General features: G+C 41.1%; 2 protein-coding genes across 4 annotated transcripts; one reads left to right on the plus strand and one right to left on the minus strand.

Annotated features, from left to right (window-relative positions):
- Nucleotides 1-1,325: 1,325 nt before the first annotated feature.
- ift74 (intraflagellar transport 74) lies at nucleotides 1,326-19,851 on the minus strand. Of its 2 annotated transcripts, none has more exons than XM_058775533.1 (20): nucleotides 19,699-19,851; nucleotides 18,738-18,848; nucleotides 17,161-17,296; nucleotides 17,033-17,081; nucleotides 16,857-16,955; nucleotides 16,349-16,409; nucleotides 16,180-16,239; nucleotides 16,035-16,096; nucleotides 10,848-10,986; nucleotides 9,510-9,572; nucleotides 9,118-9,261; nucleotides 8,996-9,036; nucleotides 8,718-8,797; nucleotides 7,570-7,623; nucleotides 6,760-6,857; nucleotides 6,522-6,648; nucleotides 4,750-4,913; nucleotides 3,126-3,251; nucleotides 1,945-2,005; nucleotides 1,326-1,864 (listed from the first exon to the last, which is right to left on the minus strand). In XM_058775533.1, exons 2-20 carry the CDS (start codon nucleotides 18,840-18,842, stop codon nucleotides 1,755-1,757), a joined length of 1,779 nt encoding a protein of 592 aa, XP_058631516.1. In that variant the 5' UTR covers nucleotides 18,843-18,848; nucleotides 19,699-19,851; the 3' UTR covers nucleotides 1,326-1,754. The 2 variants fall into 2 exon arrangements, with proteins under 2 accessions (XP_058631516.1, XP_058631515.1); XM_058775532.1 differs by having other exon boundaries at nucleotides 19,693-19,846.
- LOC131540546 (leucine-rich repeat-containing protein 19-like) lies at nucleotides 10,997-15,802 on the plus strand. Of its 2 annotated transcripts, XM_058775535.1 has the most exons (5): nucleotides 10,997-12,928; nucleotides 14,055-14,177; nucleotides 14,354-14,723; nucleotides 14,835-15,020; nucleotides 15,224-15,802. In XM_058775535.1, exons 2-5 carry the CDS (start codon nucleotides 14,106-14,108, stop codon nucleotides 15,586-15,588), a joined length of 993 nt encoding a protein of 330 aa, XP_058631518.1. In that variant the 5' UTR covers nucleotides 10,997-12,928; nucleotides 14,055-14,105; the 3' UTR covers nucleotides 15,589-15,802. The 2 variants fall into 2 exon arrangements, with proteins under 2 accessions (XP_058631518.1, XP_058631519.1); XM_058775536.1 differs by lacking the exon at nucleotides 10,997-12,928 and having other exon boundaries at nucleotides 13,371-14,177.
- Nucleotides 19,852-21,253: the final 1,402 nt, after the last annotated feature.

A 21,253-nucleotide genomic window follows, 5' to 3' on the forward strand; every position in this document is an offset into this window, starting at 1 on the left:
TGGCTAGTCTTAAAAAGTAGCTACAAAAACTACAAAATTCATTGGATATCTAACCTGAAAACGACAGTATTGTGAAAAGTTCTAGGGATGTTTTCAAAAACAATTCTATGCATCGTTATTAAATTGTTAACTTAAGTCAGTCAGTTAGGTGTGTTTCCACCCTTTGCTTTCCAGAACAGTTTTGTCCAATGTAGCCTACCGTACACCTGTGCACTTTTTTTTTCAAATTTCGCAGATGGTTTGTTCTTCTAAGATCTAAGATCAGTTCTTCTATGGAACGGTTCCTGTAATCCCAGACAGACTCAGAGTTTTCTGTGGTTCCTCACAAGAATCAATCAAGCATCTCAAGTGTCTGGCACTCAAATATTACTTTAGTCATAACTGCACCATTCTTCCCCAAAAGTAATCATTACAAAGTCAAGAGTTTGTTTTATTCACAAGCTAAAACAATGATAGAACTATTTCAGCACTGGCCACTTACCCACATGTGGTAGGAAAAATATTCTCACAGCCCTTTGACTGCAGGCAGGAACAGCTTAAGGAACGAATGTTTAGACAGAGCTTAGTTTTTCTTCCTCTGTGTGCAGATGTGTGTGTGTGTGTGTGTGTGTGTGTGTCACAGCTTAAGCTCATTACTCTTTTAGAAAGAGTTTTAAATATGCAGATCACACACATCCATCTTATCAGTGTGTATCTGTGAGCAGCGTCTGTAAGAAACTAGAAGATGACCTGAAGCACAGAGGAAATGATAAAGGAGGATTCTTCAGGATCTGAGGTCAGTCGCTGAAGCAGGGTGGACTTCCTCTCCGTGTCCGCACACCCAGAACGGGCTCAGAGCCAGGGACACGGTCATAAACGCTTCACTCTCGCTGATCTGTGCAACCGCCTGCACAGACTACAGGACTCAGAAACTGCTGTCTGAATCAACTACAGAGCTTCTGCATCATACCCTTGAAGTCAGCGTGATTTATTCATACTTCAAATCCCACAAATTAATTATATAATGTGATATATACGTATATAAACTTATGTAAAAACTCAATGAGGCCAGTTATACTTTCAATAATACGATTTCCGTATGCATTTGTTTGAGAAACATCAGCAGCTCCTGGAAAAACCTCCAAAAGACTAACCTCACTCAAAGATTTTCAGAAAACTTCATTTTGTATTATTTATAAGCTTGTTTCCTCGTGGGGACCAAAAAAAAAGTCCTCCCAAAAGATAAAAATGTATTGGTATTACTCTACTTGTGGGGACATTTGGTCCTCATAACATAGTGAATACCAGTATACTCACTCTCTCACACACACACACACACACACACACTCATTTGAGTTTTTATTTTAGTGGGGATTTTCCATGGACTTCTACAAAAAAAATCAATCAACAGAATATATTTCCATCTTCTTGCTGTTAATCTAAGATTCCTGCATTCACAGTTACAGCAAACGCAGCTCAGCTTTCACTGTAAACACACTGCTGTGATGCTTCACTCAGTAACAACAAGATGAATAAAATCAGCCTTTTACTTAAAAAAAAAAAAAAAATCACATGAATTACACACCAATGTAATTATTTAGCTCTGCGACTGACACTAATGACCCGAATCTCACTGATAACACATGACTGTGATACACCTGAGATCATATTCTAGAACACAGTCACTCAAAGTCGTCTTCAGAGCGCTGATCAGGGCTCGTCTTGAACAGGAAGTGAGTTTGCGAGCGGCTGCAGACAGGAAGTGCTCCCCCTCCTCAGTTTCTCTGCAGGGTATCGACCAGTATCTTATTGTACTCCAGCAGTTGTTTGTTGACGTTCTTCATCACTGGGCGGTAATCGCTCTCTACACCTTTGGAGGCGATGACTGCACAATGGAGTGAAGGAGGGTCACACATCAACTGTATTTACACTTCTCATAGAGATCTAAACATGATACAAGGATACATTCTTTCATCACAAAGTTGTTCTGCTCAAGATGTTGCCACTTCCTCTCCATGTTGGTCAGCTGGAAAGAGAACAGACAGCAAAACATCAAATCACACACACGACACCAGAAAGCGGCGCTCCCGTTTAGCTCTATTTTGCTCTTGTCATGCAGATAAACAGTTTCAGTCTCAAATTCAACAACTTTATTTGTATAGCGATTTCCACAATACACACTGCTTCATAGCAGCTTTACAGAAAGTGTCTATAACACCTTCTATAAAGCACTATACAAATAAAATGGAGTTGACGTAATGCTTAAACAGCACAGGTTAAAAACTGGGAAATATATAACGATGATGATGGTCAGGGACGTCAGATTCACGGAGAGCAGGAGGAAGCGTGTTTAGGGGGTCTGGCATCCTTCCCCTGGATTATTTGAGCCTCCAAAATGTAACAACAGGTGAAAAAAAGAGATTATACTATTTTTGGTGAAGGTTGGCTAAAACTATACTTGTCTCATAGTCTGTGTTAGACACTAATGTACAATAAGACTGACTTCATTATTATCCAAAAGAAGAACTGAAGTCCACTCTGTCCCCATCCATCCATCCATTCATCCATTCATCCAACAACAACAAAAGGAACCAAAATAACTGTACTGTGTAGCCAAAATATATCTTGGATGTTATTTTAAGTGAGAAGACATGCAGGTCAATCACAGATCATTTTATTGATCTCATATCACATTATGACTCCACAAAGATACGGATACAGAGATGAACTCACTCAGATCCTCGCGCCTGCCCTGAATTAATTATAAGACCAAACGCTTGATGAAATATATTTATCTCCCTTTGAGAACTGAACTGGTCTGTTTTATGACAAGGTTTGCCATCGGTCCGTTGTGATGGATCGTCCCATATTTAAAGATGAAATAAGGAAAACTTGTTTGCGTTCACAGAATATCTTAGAATGCTGCTGTCTCCAAAAACCCTGGAAAAAGCTCAGAAGGCTCAAAATCTCTGGAGCGTGACTGAGTGGTTCCTGCACTAAAACCGTCACGGGAGAAAATCAAAAGACTGCATGTACATTATTTTCTGTCTTTATCAACACAATGTGAGGTCTGGACAGATCGGCGTCCTCTGTTAGACAGAACGGGTCAGTGAAACACATCTGAAGCTGAATGGAGTGTGTCTCACCTCTACGTGGGTCTCGTTCTCTTGTAACTGGTTCTTAAGAGACTCGTACTCCTCGTTCATTCTGTGCATCATCTTCTTGAATGTGTCCTTCGTCTGAGTGAGCGATACTCGATCCTCCTGCAGTCTCTGACGGGACAAACGGCAGCAGTGAGTGCTGCGAGACATCACTAGAACTGTATAATGTGACGTAACCACTGCATATATATTATATATCCATTATTATAGGGGTTAATATAATTGATGATAAAGGTTACAGTGGAAAAAAACAAACTTTGCGATTATGTTTTATTCATCATTGTCATTATTCTCTATTTTTTGTATATCAGTGTAGATTAAGTTGGGTTCAGCAGTGTTTAGTACAAATCATGGGTGAACGGAGTGACTGTCAGGCGTCCAGAAAAGGCCAAATCATGGAAGCCTGTTTAGCAGGAGAGTCTGAAACCTAAACCGCACAATACTTTGGTGATTTAAGAACAACAATCTGCATGATTATGACTGCAGACACAAAGAAGAGAACAGTGGATGAAACCTGAAAGCAAATGACCATCGGACACAAATCATCATGGTGTCCAAACAACACAGAAGTACTGCAGCACAGAGACAGAAAACCTCAATATCCACAAAAACTTCACAAAGCCAGCACCCATGAAAGAGCAGACACCGATGCTAAACCGTGAAAACGATGGTGTCATGATCATGAAACCTGAACTGTTGGAGCACCAAGATGAACTTAAACATCTGCCAGACAAATCAGCTGACTGAATACGATCAAAGCACTGTGGACAGTTTGGGAGTGAAAAGAGAGACGCAGATTCCCTCTGAAACACTGATGGTCTGATCTTACAAGACTAGTCATGTTACAGCCCAACTCAAAGACACATCAGCAATCAAGAATATCATTAAATTTACATTTCAATGCTACATAAACATTTATTGGCTACATTGGAGGTTGAAGGGGTCATCAGATGCCCATTTCCCACAAGTTGATATGATTCTTTAGGGTCTTAATGAAAAGTCTATAACATGCTTTGGTTAAGATTTATCAATGTTAGTGTAAAACAACACCCTTTTACCCTGTCAAAAACAGCTCTGTTCACAGTAACCTGTTCTGTTGCATGTGCCTTTAAATGCTAATGAGCTCTGCTGACCCCGCCCCTCTCTTCTGTGGGGTGACGAGCTGTTCTCATGAGACTGTAAACTATAGCCGCGCAACTTGCTAACGAAACAATGGCGGTCTGATGACAGCTCACTCAGGGCGGGTCTAAGGTAAAACACTAGTGTCAATCAACAATCGTGGGCGGGGCCTGGGTCTGTGTGATGTCACACAGCCAAGAAGCTGAAAACAGCTTGATTTGAGAAAGGGGATATTATTTATAGGGATTAAAAAAAAACACTGGGTGGATTTTTATCATTATAGGGTGGTTGTGTACACACACTGCCAACACACATTTATGTTCAAACAACATGTAAAAGTGAATTTTGCATCCGATGAGCCCTTTAAGTCATGTTTTAAGCCTTGCCCGTTTTAATCCACATTTTCGTGCTGAAACTGATATTTCAGAGTGAACAGAAATGGTTATTACACTAATAGAGCTGCGGAGTGTGTAAAGGGTGGATTCCTGACCTTCTTCCGGTCCTCTCCAGCAGCTCTGAGAGCGTCCAGATCTCTGTATGTGTGGATCTCTTGCGTCATGAGCTTGAGCTGATCTCTCAGAGTTTGCAGCTCTGCGCTCACTTTGCCTTCCAGCTGCTCCACTTTCAGCAGATCCTGCTGTAGACGCTCACTTTCTGCATGAAGAAACACAAACACACGTCACAATACATCACCACAACATCAGCATTTCTAATACAAACGCTGACTTTAGACTGTGCAGCTGCCGCTTGTCCTACAGGTGTCACTACAAACACACAGAGAGTCACCTCTGTTTACTCTCTATAGCACTTCACACAATACACAGGAAAATAACAGAATCAGTGACACAAACTTCATTAAATCCACATCTGCAGTAAAGCAGCTCTTCAGAAGACAATAGTGCCATTAAAGCGACAGCAAACATCATGAAGCTTTACACATTAGGTGTCTTTTAACATGACGACTTTGGCTCATTTCCACGATCATCTTTGTGCCGCATGAACATGTGTGACTACAGTGTGCTGCTTGTGAGGAGAGCAGGAAGCAGTACAGGGTTCAGAGGTCATGATCTATTACCTTTGGAAACGATTACAAGCAGATTTGGCTACTCCATTACAGAGATTCACGACACACTGAAACCGGCTCCGCTGCAGACGCAGAAACCGGATGTGCCTGCTGGTCAGTGTGAGACGCAGAAATACTGAGACTGACCCGCTGAGATGCCCGTCCTCGGGGACACGGAGCCCTAATCTGTGTCCCACCAGGAGGGGGGGGGGTATTACAGGAAGGAAGTGGAAGAGAGCCGCTTCCCTCTGATAGGCAGAGGGCCCAGCTCACTGTTTGGAGAGAGAGTGTGTGTGTGTGTGTGTGTGTCAGTCAAAAAACCCCGTCAGCACTTCTGAGCATTCTGGACTGTTTCCTTCTCTAGGGGTCCTTTCACCAGCGCTCCAATCTGATCATCCACACACACACACACACACACACACACACACACACACACTCACTCACAGGGACTCTCCACAGGCGTAATGTCTCTATCTCTCCCTTCATCCGACCCCTAAACCTTGGCACTCAAACAAAATATTCTGCATATTCAGATTCTCAAAAAAAAACACTGTTTAGTATGTTTTTTTAACCCATTTAGTTTACAAGGACACAGGAGATGTAAAGCTCATGTAATATGACATACACACATTTGTGTTCTTATAATACATATATACCAGAACACACACACTTTAGTATTTCCGCAGCTGCTTTAACCTCTGGGACGAAAGCAGGGGTTTGAATTACTGGAAATATTTCTCCATGAGCAGCAGTCATTATACAGATCACTGCATGTTTATTAATGTTGTGTAGTGCAGCTTTATGAAGTTCCTCCTCAGATATTGCCTCTCCCTCTCTCTCTCACACACACACACACACACACACACACACACAGCAAATGTCTTCAAAATCTCTGTTTCTGCCGGATTGTGAACATGAAATAACACAAGATCAACAAACAATGCCTGACTGCTAGGAAGAGAGACACTCAGAGGAAGCTGTGAGGAGATAAGACCATGTTGAGGAATTAGAGGAGAACGTCTTATACAAAAGAAGGAAAGGCCCTTCTCTGGGCAGCAGCTCATACCTTAATAAATGACAGAGAGGAGGATCTTTAGCGGTTAATGCTGTTATTTTCACAGTCTGATCTGTGTTCGGTGTTCATGGGTTAGTCTCGTGTAGATCACAGACTCACACAGACAGCAGTGAGAGAGACTAACCGGAGGAAAGGCCTTTCGCTGTGCTTTGAGACTTCTGCATCTCCGTCTCTTTGAAGCTCAGATCCTCCTGCATGGACCGGAGCTCTTGAGCGGTGACTGCTGACAGCTGCTGCAGACGATTGATGTTCTGGAGAGAAACACACACACTGGATGAACACGACATCCGAGTCTCTGCTACGTTCAAGCGTGTAAAACTTCTGATCCGGTCTGGCCTGATGTGAGGTCAGATGAGCCGTACCCTGCTGGAGTGCTCCAGTAAAGCCACGGTGCTGCTCTGTGCGTCTCGGATCAGCTGCTGCTCCTGAGATTTATTCTCCTCAAACGAGTTCAGATATGCTGTAAGAACACACACGATCAGCGATCAGCTCAACAATCAAATAATCAACACATGGGCATCTAATTAGACCTGAGGTGTCCAAACCAGGGCCTGCGGGCCAGAGTTGGCCCTTGATGACCTTTGATTTGGCCCGTCATTTCATACAAAAATTAAAACAAACAAAAAGAAAACAAAAAAAAAGCAAGCCAATAAAACATATCTTCGTTTCTTATTTTGATTTAACATTTTTGTTTTACTTTTGCATTGAAAAGTAAAAAAAAAAATTAGTGCTCTCAAACGAATAATTGCATACAAAATAAAAGTTTTTGTTTGCATAATATGTGTGTTCTGTGTATATTTATTATGTATATATAAACACACAAACATACAGTATATATTTTGAAAATATTTACATGTAATTAATGTCTATATTTATATTCATATAATTGATATTATATATACATATTTAATATATAAACATACATTTTTTCTGAAATATATACATGTGTGTGTATTTATATATATACACAATATACACAGCACACATACATATATTATGTAAACAAAAACTTTTATTTTGGATGCAATTAATCGTTTGACAGCACTAAAAAAAAAAAACAAGTGAACAAGTTTTTTATTAAGTTTAAGATATTTCATACATTTTAACGTAATAGAGTTGGATATAATGCAACATTTACATTCAGTATTTGTGTGAAAGTGACAAAGACTCACAGTCGATTTCCTCTTCTCTCTTCTGCAGCTCCTTGTACTTTTGGGTTCGTTCCCCTGTAGATATTAATAAATCACATCATAAACCACACTATTTAACCCTATTTACTCACACTATTTATACCAGGGCTATACCAGGGTGGACTGTCCTGCAGAGTTTACCTCCATCCGCGATCAAACACACCTGCTGCAGCGTTCTAGTGATGCTGAAGAGCCTGATGAGCTGGGTCAGGTGTGTTTGATCAGGGTTAGAGCTAAACTCTGCAGGACCACAGGACCACCGATGCTGACTATCCCTGGAATAAGTATACACAAAAACTGGGAGGCAGGCCCCTTTGGTCTGCCCAATCATGCTGAGGTAATAAGGAGGAAGTATCATAATAATAATTATTCAATGCTAGAATAAATATTACTTCAGTTTGTGTACAACTAACAGCAGTATCTGGAAACTTCCATAAGCATTCTGAATATCAGCACAGTCATAGCAATATTTGTTCCATTAGAAACACATTAAAGTTATTTTATGCATTAATAAATATTAATGTAATGCACTTATGGCTGAATCCTCCATCAGTACAGAGCCAGCAAAATCAGTCCCATCAGTCAAAATAGTCTGATCGAGTCCTAACCCTAGTAGTAGAGTTCACAAAAATACCTTTTTTATTTTAGATTGGAAAATGCACTTTGTATGATCAAGCACTTGAAACAGCAGCAGACACACGCTGGTCACGTTAGAGGTGATTTTATTTCCATGTGTCGCTCGTGCAGGCAGGGTTTATCTCAGAGCCTCGCTTGTACATGATCTAAACATTCATTTTAATCGCCATTAAACTTCAGATGCTTCACTGACTGTGTGCACAAACCTCAGCCGATAAAGAGAGCGTGACCAATCTGACAAATATATTCATTTTGATCAAATATTTTTAGGTTTACAATGAACAATATTTCATTGAAATGCAACATACAATGCAAGAGTATTTTTGAGACGTACATTAGATACGGATATAAGTGTAGCAACTGTAAACAGTCTGATTCAAATAAAAATGTGATGCTTAGACGAGCCACCAGAGCTTGTGTCATCTACGAGTTTCCCTTCACTGTCACATGCTCTGCTATGATCATCAATCAAACGAACGTGTAGAAATCAGCACCTTGATGTTCCTCCATGTCAGCGTCTAGCTGTCGCATCTCTTCAGTGAGATAGCTGATTTTCTCACGTACCTCGGACAGCCTACATGAAACAGGATGTTAATTTCGGGTTTCTTTATGTATCGATCATAAGATGAACAAATAAATAAGATAAACTGATGCAAAAATTGCAAACAACACATGGGCATTTTCAGTGCAATAATGTGCATCTACTAACCAACGGTGAGTGAACATACACATCTGAACAAAACAAACATTCATATGTTTTAGAAATACATACTGTCGTTCCATGCTGGCTATTTCCTGGTTGTTTTCTTTCACCTCAAAACAGCAAAAGAACAATCATGAAGTAAAGTCACTTGAAATATTTCAATGCAAAATATAAATAAATCATATAGAGACCTGTTTGAAGAGGCTTTCTCGCTCCTCTTGTGGAGAACCCATGCTCCTGTCTTCCGCCAGCAGGCCGTCTCTACGGTTCTCCAGCTCCAGCAGCTTCTCGTGCAGCATGACAGCTTCCTGTTTGGCCTGAGAGTGAACCAGATCCTGCGAGACACGACACAGGAGCGTGAATGCTTGTAGCAGCAGCGATTTCTAATGTGACACAGTGTACAAATCAGGCAGTTTTTTCACTTAAAAGCTCTCCACAACTGAACACTTGCCAGTTTAAGTGAAGCAGCTGCGTATTGTAACCTATAACAAACATGTCTGGTGAGTGCATGAATAAAGCTGCATCAAACACGCTAACAATGTAGAGTTCACTGGTGTGTGTGTGTGTGTGTGTGTCCACTCACCGCCTCAAACGTCTCCTTCCGACTCATCAGAGCGTCCAGTTCCTCTTGAAGGGAGTCCAGCTCCTGGAGGCAGATGAGAGGAGACGGCGGAAGCGTCGTGTCAGTGAATAACAGTCGACTTGGAATCACCCTCACAAATCGTTCACAGACTTCAATGTAATGTTTAGAGTCAGTAGTGAAGCTGTTACCTGAAGTAAACTAGACTTCATGTGGACCTGCGTCGCTTACTGATTTTAGTTTTTAACATTAACATCCATTTGGCATATACTTTTATCCAAAGTGACTTGGATAAGTGACTAGTTATTTACCAGTCCTCGCACTGCCTGGGAATCAAACCTATGACACCCACCATGCTTTACTGTTAATGTAATATACATTAATATGTTTTTTCCTTTTATTTTATTTTCTCCCCAAGCCAGTAAAATGCAATCTGCCCAATTTTGGGAAAACATGAAAAAGTAAAAAAACAAAAACAAAAAGTCAGTATTTATCAAAGTAGGCAAAAACAAAGAAAATCAACACTGGTTCAGGTACTACAATGATTCAATAACTCACTGAACACCAGCTTATTTTTATTGAAATTGAAATATAATAATAAAAAGTATCATAAATAAATAACAAAATGCAACACAACACAACATACTAACATTGTTAGTAGTCCAGATCTTAAATTAATAAAATACCAAATTCCACCCATTTCCCACCATACTTGGTATCTTCCACTGTGTGTGTGTGTGTGTGTGTGTCCGAGTGTGTGTGTGTCCGTGTGTGTGTGTGTGTGTGTGTGTGTGTGTGTGTGTGTGTGTGTGTGTGTGTGTGTGTGTGTGTCCGTGTGTGTGTCTGTCCGTGTGTGTCCGTGTCCGTGTGTGTGTGTGTGTGTGTGTCCGTGTGTGTGTGTGTGTGTGTGTGTCCGTGTGTGTGTCCGTGTGTGTGTGTGTGTGTGTGTGTGTCCGTGTGTGTGTGTGTGTGTGTGTGTGTCCGTGTGTGTGTGTGTGTGTGTGTGTGTCCGTGTGTGTGTGTGTGTGTGTGTGTGTGTGTCCGTGTGTGTGTGTGTGTGTGTGTCCGTGTGTGTGTGTGTGTGTGTGTGTGTGTGTGTGTGTGTGTGTGTGTGTGTGTGTGTGTGTGTGTGTGTGTGTGTGTGTGTGTGTCCAACCGCTCTCCACATCAAGGTAAAGGTTTTAAACCAAGTATGTGTTCATATCTTTATCTAAAGGGTGCTAATGAAAGGGAATCCGGGGAACAGAGAGACAATGACACATTAGTGCTGTTACTTGCATTCTGCTGAAATAGTTAGCACTCCAGTTCTTAGTGTGGTATTACTGGGGGAATGAGACAAACCTGCATTCGCTCTTCATTGGTGGCTTTCATCTCAGTGTACTTGGCCTGTTTATCAGCAGACATCTTCTGAATGATGTTTTGGGCGGCCTGTTTCTCTTGAACTATATCATCCTCCACAGCTCTGATCATATCCTCTTTCCTGACAGAGAGAGAGAATGTTGTTAGTATAGACTATAATCATCCATCCTCATAACACTGAATCTGTCTGCAGCTTTCATCGCCCTTCAGCAGCAGATCCTCTGGACACGGTGAAGCACAGAACGCACTCCTCTGGATGTAGGTGTCTACAGGTGTTTTCACACCCAGCTCGCCTGAGCCTCCGGACGCTCTCGGAGCTCGTATACGTGAACAAACCAAGCGATCTCAGACCCTCTAAAAGAGCCGAGACGCGACTGTCATCAGACCACTGTACGGTTCGTCTGTGCTTCAGTTTCCTCGTGATTTGTGAAAGCAATGAGGTCTCGGTATGTTTTCTATGCACCAACATAACAGCAATGCTTGAGGTTTAACTAAGCAGTTTATTATTTGTAAATGTTTTTTTATGTTTAGTTTATTATTATGATCATTATTATTTTATTATTTACCAACGTAATTTCAGATGTTTTAGACTCTTGTTACATTTCTCAAAAATAAATAAATAAATAAATGAATAAACAAACTGTTAATTCTAACAATACAAAATAATTATGTTGTCATTTATGTAATCTACGGCTAGCTGTGCAGTAAATGATTTTAATGAATGACGTGAAGGCAAAGAAGCACCCGACACGCAGCTGAGATCTAGCATTCTGCCCGCTTTAAATCAGACACAGAGATGAAGTACTGCGGTATGATCACATTTATTTGAATGCAAGAATTAAAGCATTGATTTAGATTAATTATTGAGAGAGAGAGAGAGAGAGAGAGAGGTGCATATGTGAATTGTGTCTGTGCGTCTCACTCTGCAAACAGTGAAACTGGGAGTTTGGTTTCTGTGCATGTGCAGTGTGATCTCCGATCTGTGTGTGTGTGTGTGTCTCAATGAAAGCAGCGCTTTTATGAAGAATGGTGATTAAACTGACTATGAATTACCTGTGCATTAAACGGTTTTAATGCATACCTGCCAGCCAATCAGAACTGGGTTTTCAGACAGACCATGGTATAATATTACAGAATTCTTTAAAAAATAAAACAATAATTACTAAAACTGAACAATGCAACTTACTGTGAATAAAAAAAAGGAGCAAAGAAACGTAATACTATCTTATCTGAGAAAAAAAGAAGGTTGAAATAACTTTATACATAATGTTCCCTTTTAAGTTTAAATCTGACTGAAATGCATTGATAAAGCTCTGTGAATGTCTTGACCGGAGATGTGGTCAGGGATTGCTAGCTCTTCCAGTCGGTCAGAGAGCTGGGATCCGAGTTCTTATGAAGTGAACAAGAAAGGGTTTGAGATCACTTCAGTGCTCAAGAGGACCAAACAAAGGACCAGGTTCTCTTTTGAGTCCTTTATACTGTTAACACCAAAAAGACTGCGGTCACTTTACGTGAAATGGGTTTGGATCTTTTCAAACGAACTATATGAGAAAACACCCAGAGTCACCCGTGACTGTACTGTACATCTAAAAAAACTATAACAGTAACCACAAACAACTTTGCTGTCAATAATAATCCAAATTTAGACAATTTACAGTTCCATGGCAACTTTTCTTTACAAATTTAGATAATTATTTCAGTTTATTAAAAACAACTCTAGAATATATCAGCCTATAAAGAGAGACTAAAGATTATTTTCATGATTGTATTAAGAAACTTTGAGACTGTACCAAAGACGTTTATCCAAAGCAGCTTACGTTGCATTTGAGGAATATGTTTTTATCAGTTCATGCATTCTCTGGGACTGGAACCCATGACCTTGGATTTGCTATCAGCTGTGCTGCTTGAGATACAGGAACAGCACAATAACACTCAGGTTCACTATCTTAAATCAGGGACTCTGGTCAATCTTTAGCCAGTCTTTTTATTACAGAGAGCAAAGGTTTGTCTCGGTCTGAGCTCTTTTAAGCATGACTTAACAGACGATTACACAGCACTCAAGGGTAAGTGACTCCAACTTTCATATCTATAAAGTTTTTAACCCTAACAAAAGTGAAAAACTGATGTTTTATGCAGATTATGAGGCAAAGATCCTAAATGCTATCATAACACTTTGACTTTAGATTGACTCAAAGAAATGTAATAGCAGCCAGTTGAAACAAACCGATTACATTATGAAAACCTGGAATAATGCCATATAATGGTCACCACAGGCTTTTCTTTACTTCAAAGGTCCAAAGAGGCTGTTCAAATGATCTATTAAAATGCTTAAATGCAACTTCATTGCCATGTATGGTTAAGCAAAACCTGTAACAAAACAAAAAACAAGTATCAGTTTTGAACAGAACGAACCATAAAGCAAATGGAGACGACGGGCTGTCAGGTGTGTCAATCAAGACAGATGGGCGGAGCTTCACAGCAGAAGACAATGTGAGGGGGGGGGGCAGTCTCAAATGGGGCGCACAGGACGCACAACACTGACACATGTAAATATCCAACAGGGCTTGTGAGTGGTATACAGGCAGTACAGGTGAAAGACAAACAAAGGTTTTTGGAGGAGTTGAGGAGAAAAACAGAGCTACAATCATCACCAGAGAGTCTTTTAAATCCAGAATTAAAATTGCGACTATATTAGACAACAGACTTTAATGACCACTTCTAAGTCTCTGTTAGAGACCTTGAGAATCGCACACATGAGAGTTAGCAAAGCTATGACACTGATTCTGCAATTGAGGCGGGCGCTGGTTTAAAAAAAAAAGAAAAAAAAAAAGGGCCTTTCCAGCCGGTCTGTGTTTATAAGATGAGAATGAAACAAGCATCTGTCCTTAATGCAACTAATGCATCACAGCAAGAAAACAGCCCTCGCTCTGCTAGAGAACACTGGGCGACTGTGTCTCACGCCGGCCAGAGAAGACCATGAGTATCTTTGTGGCTGATGGCAGATAACATAAAACAGCAACAAACACGGGACAGCAGCATGCTGATAGCAGAGTGACTCGTCTGCACAAAGATCCTCTTTGTGTGACACTCATGAGGGTTTTTACTTTCTCAAGAACCTTCTCTGCTCTTTAAGACTACAGCTCACAACAGACAGGGAACTGTCTGAACTGTGCTTCCTCTTATGGACAGGACTTGGTTTGTCTGGTCGACGCAGTGCTGTTATCACAGCTAACACAGATCATGGCCGGGACACAGATGCATGCGGTGTGGGTCGCAGCGGTTCTGATGAGCTCAGGTGTGATCGCACAGCAGGTGAGCGTCTTTCACACTCAGTTATGCCAGCATGTTCTGTATCAAAGTGATATTCTTGTCTAAGTCACAGTCAAATCATAGACTGGAGAATGACAAGTAGATGTGAAATACAGTGTCCTCGCGGCTCGTCGAGCTTTCACTCCGATGTCAAACAAACATTCACCATTTGTGTTCAGGTGGACATGAGCAACGCATCTCTGACAGAGATTCCTGAAGATACACCTACAAACATCACCGAGTGGATCCTGAGCAACAACTCACTTGTGATGTCCGCCTCGGATATAACCACCTTACAGAAACATCGCAGGATTACTGAGCTAGACCTTTCTTATAACCACATACAGATGCTGCCTCCTGGAGCCTTTGACGAGCTCACAGACCTAAAGACTCTTAAACTGAGGGGTAACAGCTTGCAGACCCTTGACAGAGACATCTTCAAAGGACTGACAAACCTGAGGAGCCTGGATCTGCAGGACAACCCATGGAACTGCTCCTGTTCGCTCTCAAGCCTCATCAAAGAGCTGACCGACTCCGGCGTATCGATAGGTGAGAACGAACGCTTGGGGTGTTTTTTATTTTCAGATGTGGTGTATGAGCCTTTGCCAATTTAATGTTTGTTTTGTTTGACTTATTCATCTGCAAAATCTCATGTTGCAGGGAAAGAAGTCACTTGTTACACCCCCCAGAAAACAGCTGTGCTTGATGGAAACCATTCCTGCTCAATGCAAGCCACAAGCGTCAAACCATCTGTGGAGAAATCTACAGCTACCACCAGATCAACACCGACCCCTCCGTCCACCACAGAGTCCAGCGACAGCAGTCACGTCAACGGCTCCAGCAAAGGTAAACACACAAGCAGTAACACGCCTGAACGTCTCTAAAACACGCTGAGCTCAAACAGCGCAGCTCCAATAACACAATCAGACGAAGTGACAGGACTCTTATTGGACACTGCGTAGCCATGAGAAAAACACTTCCACAAACTCTGCTGAATACACAGCTGATGTCAGAGGACTCTATAGCGCTGATGATATGTTTCTCCTCAGGGCTGAAGGCGAGTGACGGTGAGACACAGACAGGAAGTCACAGCTGGAAGTTCCTGCTCGGAGTCGTGGCTCTAACCCTCAGCACTTCCATGCTCATTGTGTGCGCCGTCAAATCCCCCTCGTGGTACAAGCTTCTGTTTAATTACCGGCACCAGAGGCTCCGTGAGGACGTGGAGCACAGCGTCTTCAATACCGGCCGCTTTTCCAACTTCAGTCTGGACACACAGCAGACGGACACGAGCGCTCAGGAGCTGGACACGGGACTGAGCCTGCAGCCCTTCGAGGAGGATGATGACGGCTTTATAGAGGACGGCTACATTGAGCCGGGGAGCTACAGAGAGCGCACGGATGCTGACGAGTCATGAGCGCGATCTGGGCCGAAAGAAGCTACGAGCTCTTGCATTAAACTGTGAGGATCCTTTCATTCCAGTGCAGTAGTGCAATATATAAAAGCCTTTAAAATACGAAACCCAAAGATCACTGAACTGGAATTGCAAACGCATGTATCTCAGCAGGTTAAACAATTGTGTGTAAAACTTGTCTGTCACAGCACTTTATCATAAAGTAATTCAAATTTTACTCAACGATCTTTCTTTTTAAAAGCTTTTCAGTGATCCTCCATACTATCCAGGATGTAAACAGACTGCATGTAGTTTTTCTGCAATATGTAGATTAATTTAAAAAGAAGCTCTGGCATGATTGAGCTGAAAGCAGTGGTGAGGAGATTCAGAGACACGTCACGGGTCAGCTGCTGCCCTCTCGTGGTCAATCTCTGCCAAACATTTACATGTGAAGAAACAACAGCACTTACTCTCTCCTCTCGGTGAATATCACGTCCATACTCTGAGCTTCTCTGTCATTCTGTGCTTTCAGCTTAAGAGACCAACATAAAATAGAGTTAGCAGGAACATGAGAAGAGCGAAGAGGAAGATGCTGCTGTTTAAATCATGTCTCACCATGATGATGTCATTCACCACTTCATCCATCTCGGTGTTTGTGTTCAGCTTGTCAACCAGCTGGTAATTAAAAGATTATTTCAATAATGACATTGTGCATCCCAAAATCTAACTCCACAGGTTTTACAGATTCAAAATAAAGAGACAGTACTGTGTTAAATTAGTGTACCATGTTGTAATCTGCCAGTTGCCCTTGAAGATCTCTGATTTCTCCAGCCAGCACCTCTGCTCTGTTCACAGAAACAGTTAAACATTACATTAACCACTGCATCCTGATGTCATCAATGCTAAACCACTGAACGGTGAAGGGGTCTTATTAATGAAAATATATAGAATTTAAGCGTAAGATGGTACATGTCATTTTAAAAGCCTTTACGGTGATTCACAGTGGTGATAAAGACATTATGCTACATTTGCAATATTACAGAAGATTTCTATCTCAAATAAACAACATTCTTCAAACTTTCTGTCCTAAAAAAAGAAAACTATCATGGTTTACAAACATTTTCAGTAGTGATTCTGATCAAAATAAGAGATGTTGCTTGTAGAATAGTTATTTTAAATTGTAATAATAATTACAGTTTTTGATTATTTGCTATAAAAGATCACCTGATATCACCCATGTATTGTAATGTTTCGTTGATTTTTGATTCTGTTGGATCTAAAAGTTAAATTACCTCTTTTCATAAGAAAGATAGACTGAATTCTCCTGATTGAAGGTGTCAATGTCCTTCTGTAGTTTGCTGGACTCCATCGTCAGATCGTTTATTTTACTCCTGAAGCAAACAAAGACATTTTTATCAGTCCATCTTATCTGAAATAAATAAATCTTTAGCTCTTCATCAATTTTTACCGTAGTAAGCCAAGGTAATATGACTTATCCAGGATTTGTCTCTGTGGTCCTTAAGGAGTGAAAATAAAGCAGTCAGAGCAGATCTCACATCACTTTAATGTTCATTAAGAAAAGGAAAGTTTGTTCACCCTTGATGCCCGTCTTCATCCCGCTGAGACCCTGCTGAGTCACCGGCCGATCGGCCACTTTAATCTGAGCCGATAACACACCGGGAGAAGCCACGGGTCCAGCTCTGCTGCCGGGACGAGCGGTGCCCGGGACCATCTGTCACACACACACACACAGACAGTTATACACACACAGACAGTTATACACACACACACACACACACACACACACACACACACACACACACACACACACACACACACACACACACACAGACACACACACAGACACACACAGACACACACACACACACACACACACACACACACACACACACAGACACACAGGCGTTACACACACACACACACACACACACACACACACACACACACACACACACACACACAGACAGACACACAGACAGACAGACACACACACACACACACACACACAGACAGAAAGACACACAGACACAGACACACACACACACAGACAGAAAGACAGACAGACACACACACACACACACACACACACACACACAGTTATACACACACACACACACACACACACACACACACACACACACACACACACACAGACAGAAAGACACACAGACACAGACACACACACACACAGACAGACAGAAAGACAGACAGACACACACACACACACACACACACACAGAAAGACACACACACACACACACACACACACAGACAGACACAGACAGACAGACAGACAGACACACACACACACACACACACACACAGACAGAAAGACACACAGACAGACACACACACACACAGACACACAGACACACACACACACACACACACACACACACACACAGAAAGACACACACAGACACACACACACACACACACACACACACACACACACACAGACAGAAAGACACACAGACACAGACACACACACACACACAGACAGAAAGACAGACAGACACACACACACACACACACACACAGAAAGACACACAGACACACACACACACACACACACACACACACACAGACAGAAAGACAGACAGACAGACAGACACACACACACACACACACACAGTTATACACACACACACAGACAGACAGACAGACAGACAGACACACAGACACACAGACACACACACACACACACACACACACAGACAGAAAGACAGACACACAGACACAAAGACACACACACAGACACAAAGACACACACACACACACACACACACAGAGACAGAAAGACAGACAGACAGACACACAGACACAAAGACACACACACACACACACACACACACACAGAGACAGAAAGACAGACAGACAGACACACAGACACAAAGACACACACACACAGACAGACAGACAGACAGACAGACACACACACACACACACACACACAGTTATACACACACACACACAGTTATACACACACACAGTTATACACACACACAGTTATACACACACACACACACACAGTTATACACACACACACAGTTATACACACACACACAGTTATACACACACACACACACGTCACTGCACTCTTATAATGCTGCATGATATCAGAGCGTGTGTCTGTAGTAGTGGTTGCTCACTGCGGTGCTGACTCTGACGGCTGTCTGCGGGGGTCTGATGGCTGTAGGCGGTCGTCCAGAACCCGGTCCGAACGATCCACGGCTCACGGGTCTCTGGCTTGCCATTGTGTTCTGAAATGTAAAGTTGAAAAGATGGTACAGTCGCTGTTAGGATGAGCTCAATGTGCAGAAGATGCTGGAAGAACAAACAATAAACGCCATCACTCTGGATCCAGGAAAGTGTACTTTTACACCATTTAAGAGCAGAATACCAGACTTTACACTTGGGAAACATTACTGATCTATTTTTTATGTCAACATTTTTACATACATACTGTATGTACTATGTATTAAATGAAATATATGAAGTCAAAATGAAGTTATGAAAAATTCCGGTTCTTGAATACTAATAATCAGTTTAGAGACACAACAAGTTAATGCTACTTTCTTTAAAATGCAAAACATATAAAACAGCTGTAATAAGATGAAATGCATGATTATAATAAGGTGGCAGCACCATGACATAATGACAGTCATAACATCAGAGAGTAACACCACATTACCCAATGAGTACCACATTAATTTACCATGGTAACGTTATTAACAGTTTACGATGTAAACTCTTGCCATTAAACGTCCGATTCATTGAAAAGAACCGACTCCGAGTGAATCGTTCAGATGCAGGACAACAACAGAGCAACTAAAACACTGTTTATATGGGAATATTATATCAATGTTTGAGACACACAGCTCATCGGTCTGCTGTCAGAGAACACGAGGTGTTAAATACAAGTCCTTTCAGCTACAAACCGAAGTAAATCAAGGTAAAGCCTGAAAGAAGCCTCAGAGAAACAACACGCAGAGTATCTTTACAGGCTAACAGATTAGCAGCAGAGCTGTTTACTCTCTTCTTCTGGCTCTCATCTGTTCAGAGAACGAACTGACCACACAACGACTTTAATAAGTGATCGCTTACCTTTACCTGTAAACACGCTGCTTGTTTGTTTGTACTCTTATAGTTTAACTGCTTTAACAGCCAAACCCAACGCTCTCCTCTGAGTTGCCTAGCAACCCCGGCGCGTCATCGCGAGATTTCGAGCGAGAAGTGCGCCGCGCTGCCCCCTGCTGCCCCCTGCTGCCTGGAAGTGACGCAGCAGCGCGTATCCTGTAAAGAGAAGGCTTTGAGTTTGCTAGGCAGCTCAGAGGAGAGCGTTGGGTTTGGCTGTTAAATTGTTAAATGCCAATTTATAATGGCATATCAGCTGCTATATAGCGGAATTTGGATTTTGGGTTAAAGTTTGCTGCTTAGAAACAATCTGTTATTATTGTATAAAGTGCTATAAAAATAAAGGTAACATAACAGGAGCCTCAAGGAACTATTATTTATTTTATTTTTTATTTAATTATTCTCTTTTTTTTTTAAATCTCTTTTTCTTTTAATTTTCTAACCTAACAGAGCACTGATCAGCTACAAGATCAATGATCATCGTCTGAATAACCTCAAGCATGTCACTTTTATTTCAGGGCATAAATCAGTATTTAGTGCAAAAACAAGGCAAACTAGCATGGTTACAGCTTGAGGGAAGTTCCTGAATCTGTGCAAGAAAGTGTGCTGCTCCAATAATATCATCTTCTCCTTCAGTGACACTGAGAACAGCACATCCAGTCCTGTCAGTCACCTGTTCTGAAATGAGAAGCAAGAAAATACTAATAAAGAACAAAACATCATTCACTGTATGACTGAAAAACTCCATACAATACAATAAACAGTACAAAAAAAAAAACACGAAAATAAAAAAAGTAATAAAATTAAATGAATGAACGCCTAAAAATCAGAGTGCAAGGTTTTGAATGACTATCAGTCAGTGAAATCAAAAGATTAAAGGGATAGTTCACCCAAAAATGAAAATTCTGTCATTAATTACTCAACGTCATGTCGTTCCAAACAAGTAAGTAATACTCGACACTGTAGCAATAAATAATATTTAGTGCCTAAAAAATCATTCTGAATGTTCTTTCCAACCAGGTGAACATATTTCTGAAATGGAAGATGGGGACATTTTCTAGTTCAGTGGTCAAAATATAACTATAATCCTAAATTATTATTATTATTAGTAGTAGTAGTAGTAGTATATGAATTACAAACCGGCATCTGCACGATATGGTAGAGAGATATATATGTTTGTGCATTTTTTGTTCACTTTTTTGTTCAAAGTTGTCTTTTAATTGTTGGGGTTCCACTCAAAGCAAATAACACAGTATTACATTATAACAGTACAACATAATTAGACTAATTAGATTATAATGTTATGCAGTTATATTAATTCTAGAAGAATTATGAGAATTAAAAAAAAAAAAATACAAGAATATGATTAAAAAATGTAGCAGATATTTGTAATATTTTCTAATTGTATTTACTGGTAATATCTTCATTTTTCCCAAACTGTATACAGTAATACGACAGAATCAAAAGGGGCTAGACAAGAGAGGTAAACCAAAACGTAAGCAAGAGTCCAGGCAGGGGAAAAAACAATCCG

Source organism: Onychostoma macrolepis, chromosome 05 (genome assembly GCF_012432095.1).
Source record: "Onychostoma macrolepis isolate SWU-2019 chromosome 05, ASM1243209v1, whole genome shotgun sequence".
NCBI lineage: Eukaryota > Metazoa > Chordata > Actinopteri > Cypriniformes > Cyprinidae > Onychostoma > Onychostoma macrolepis.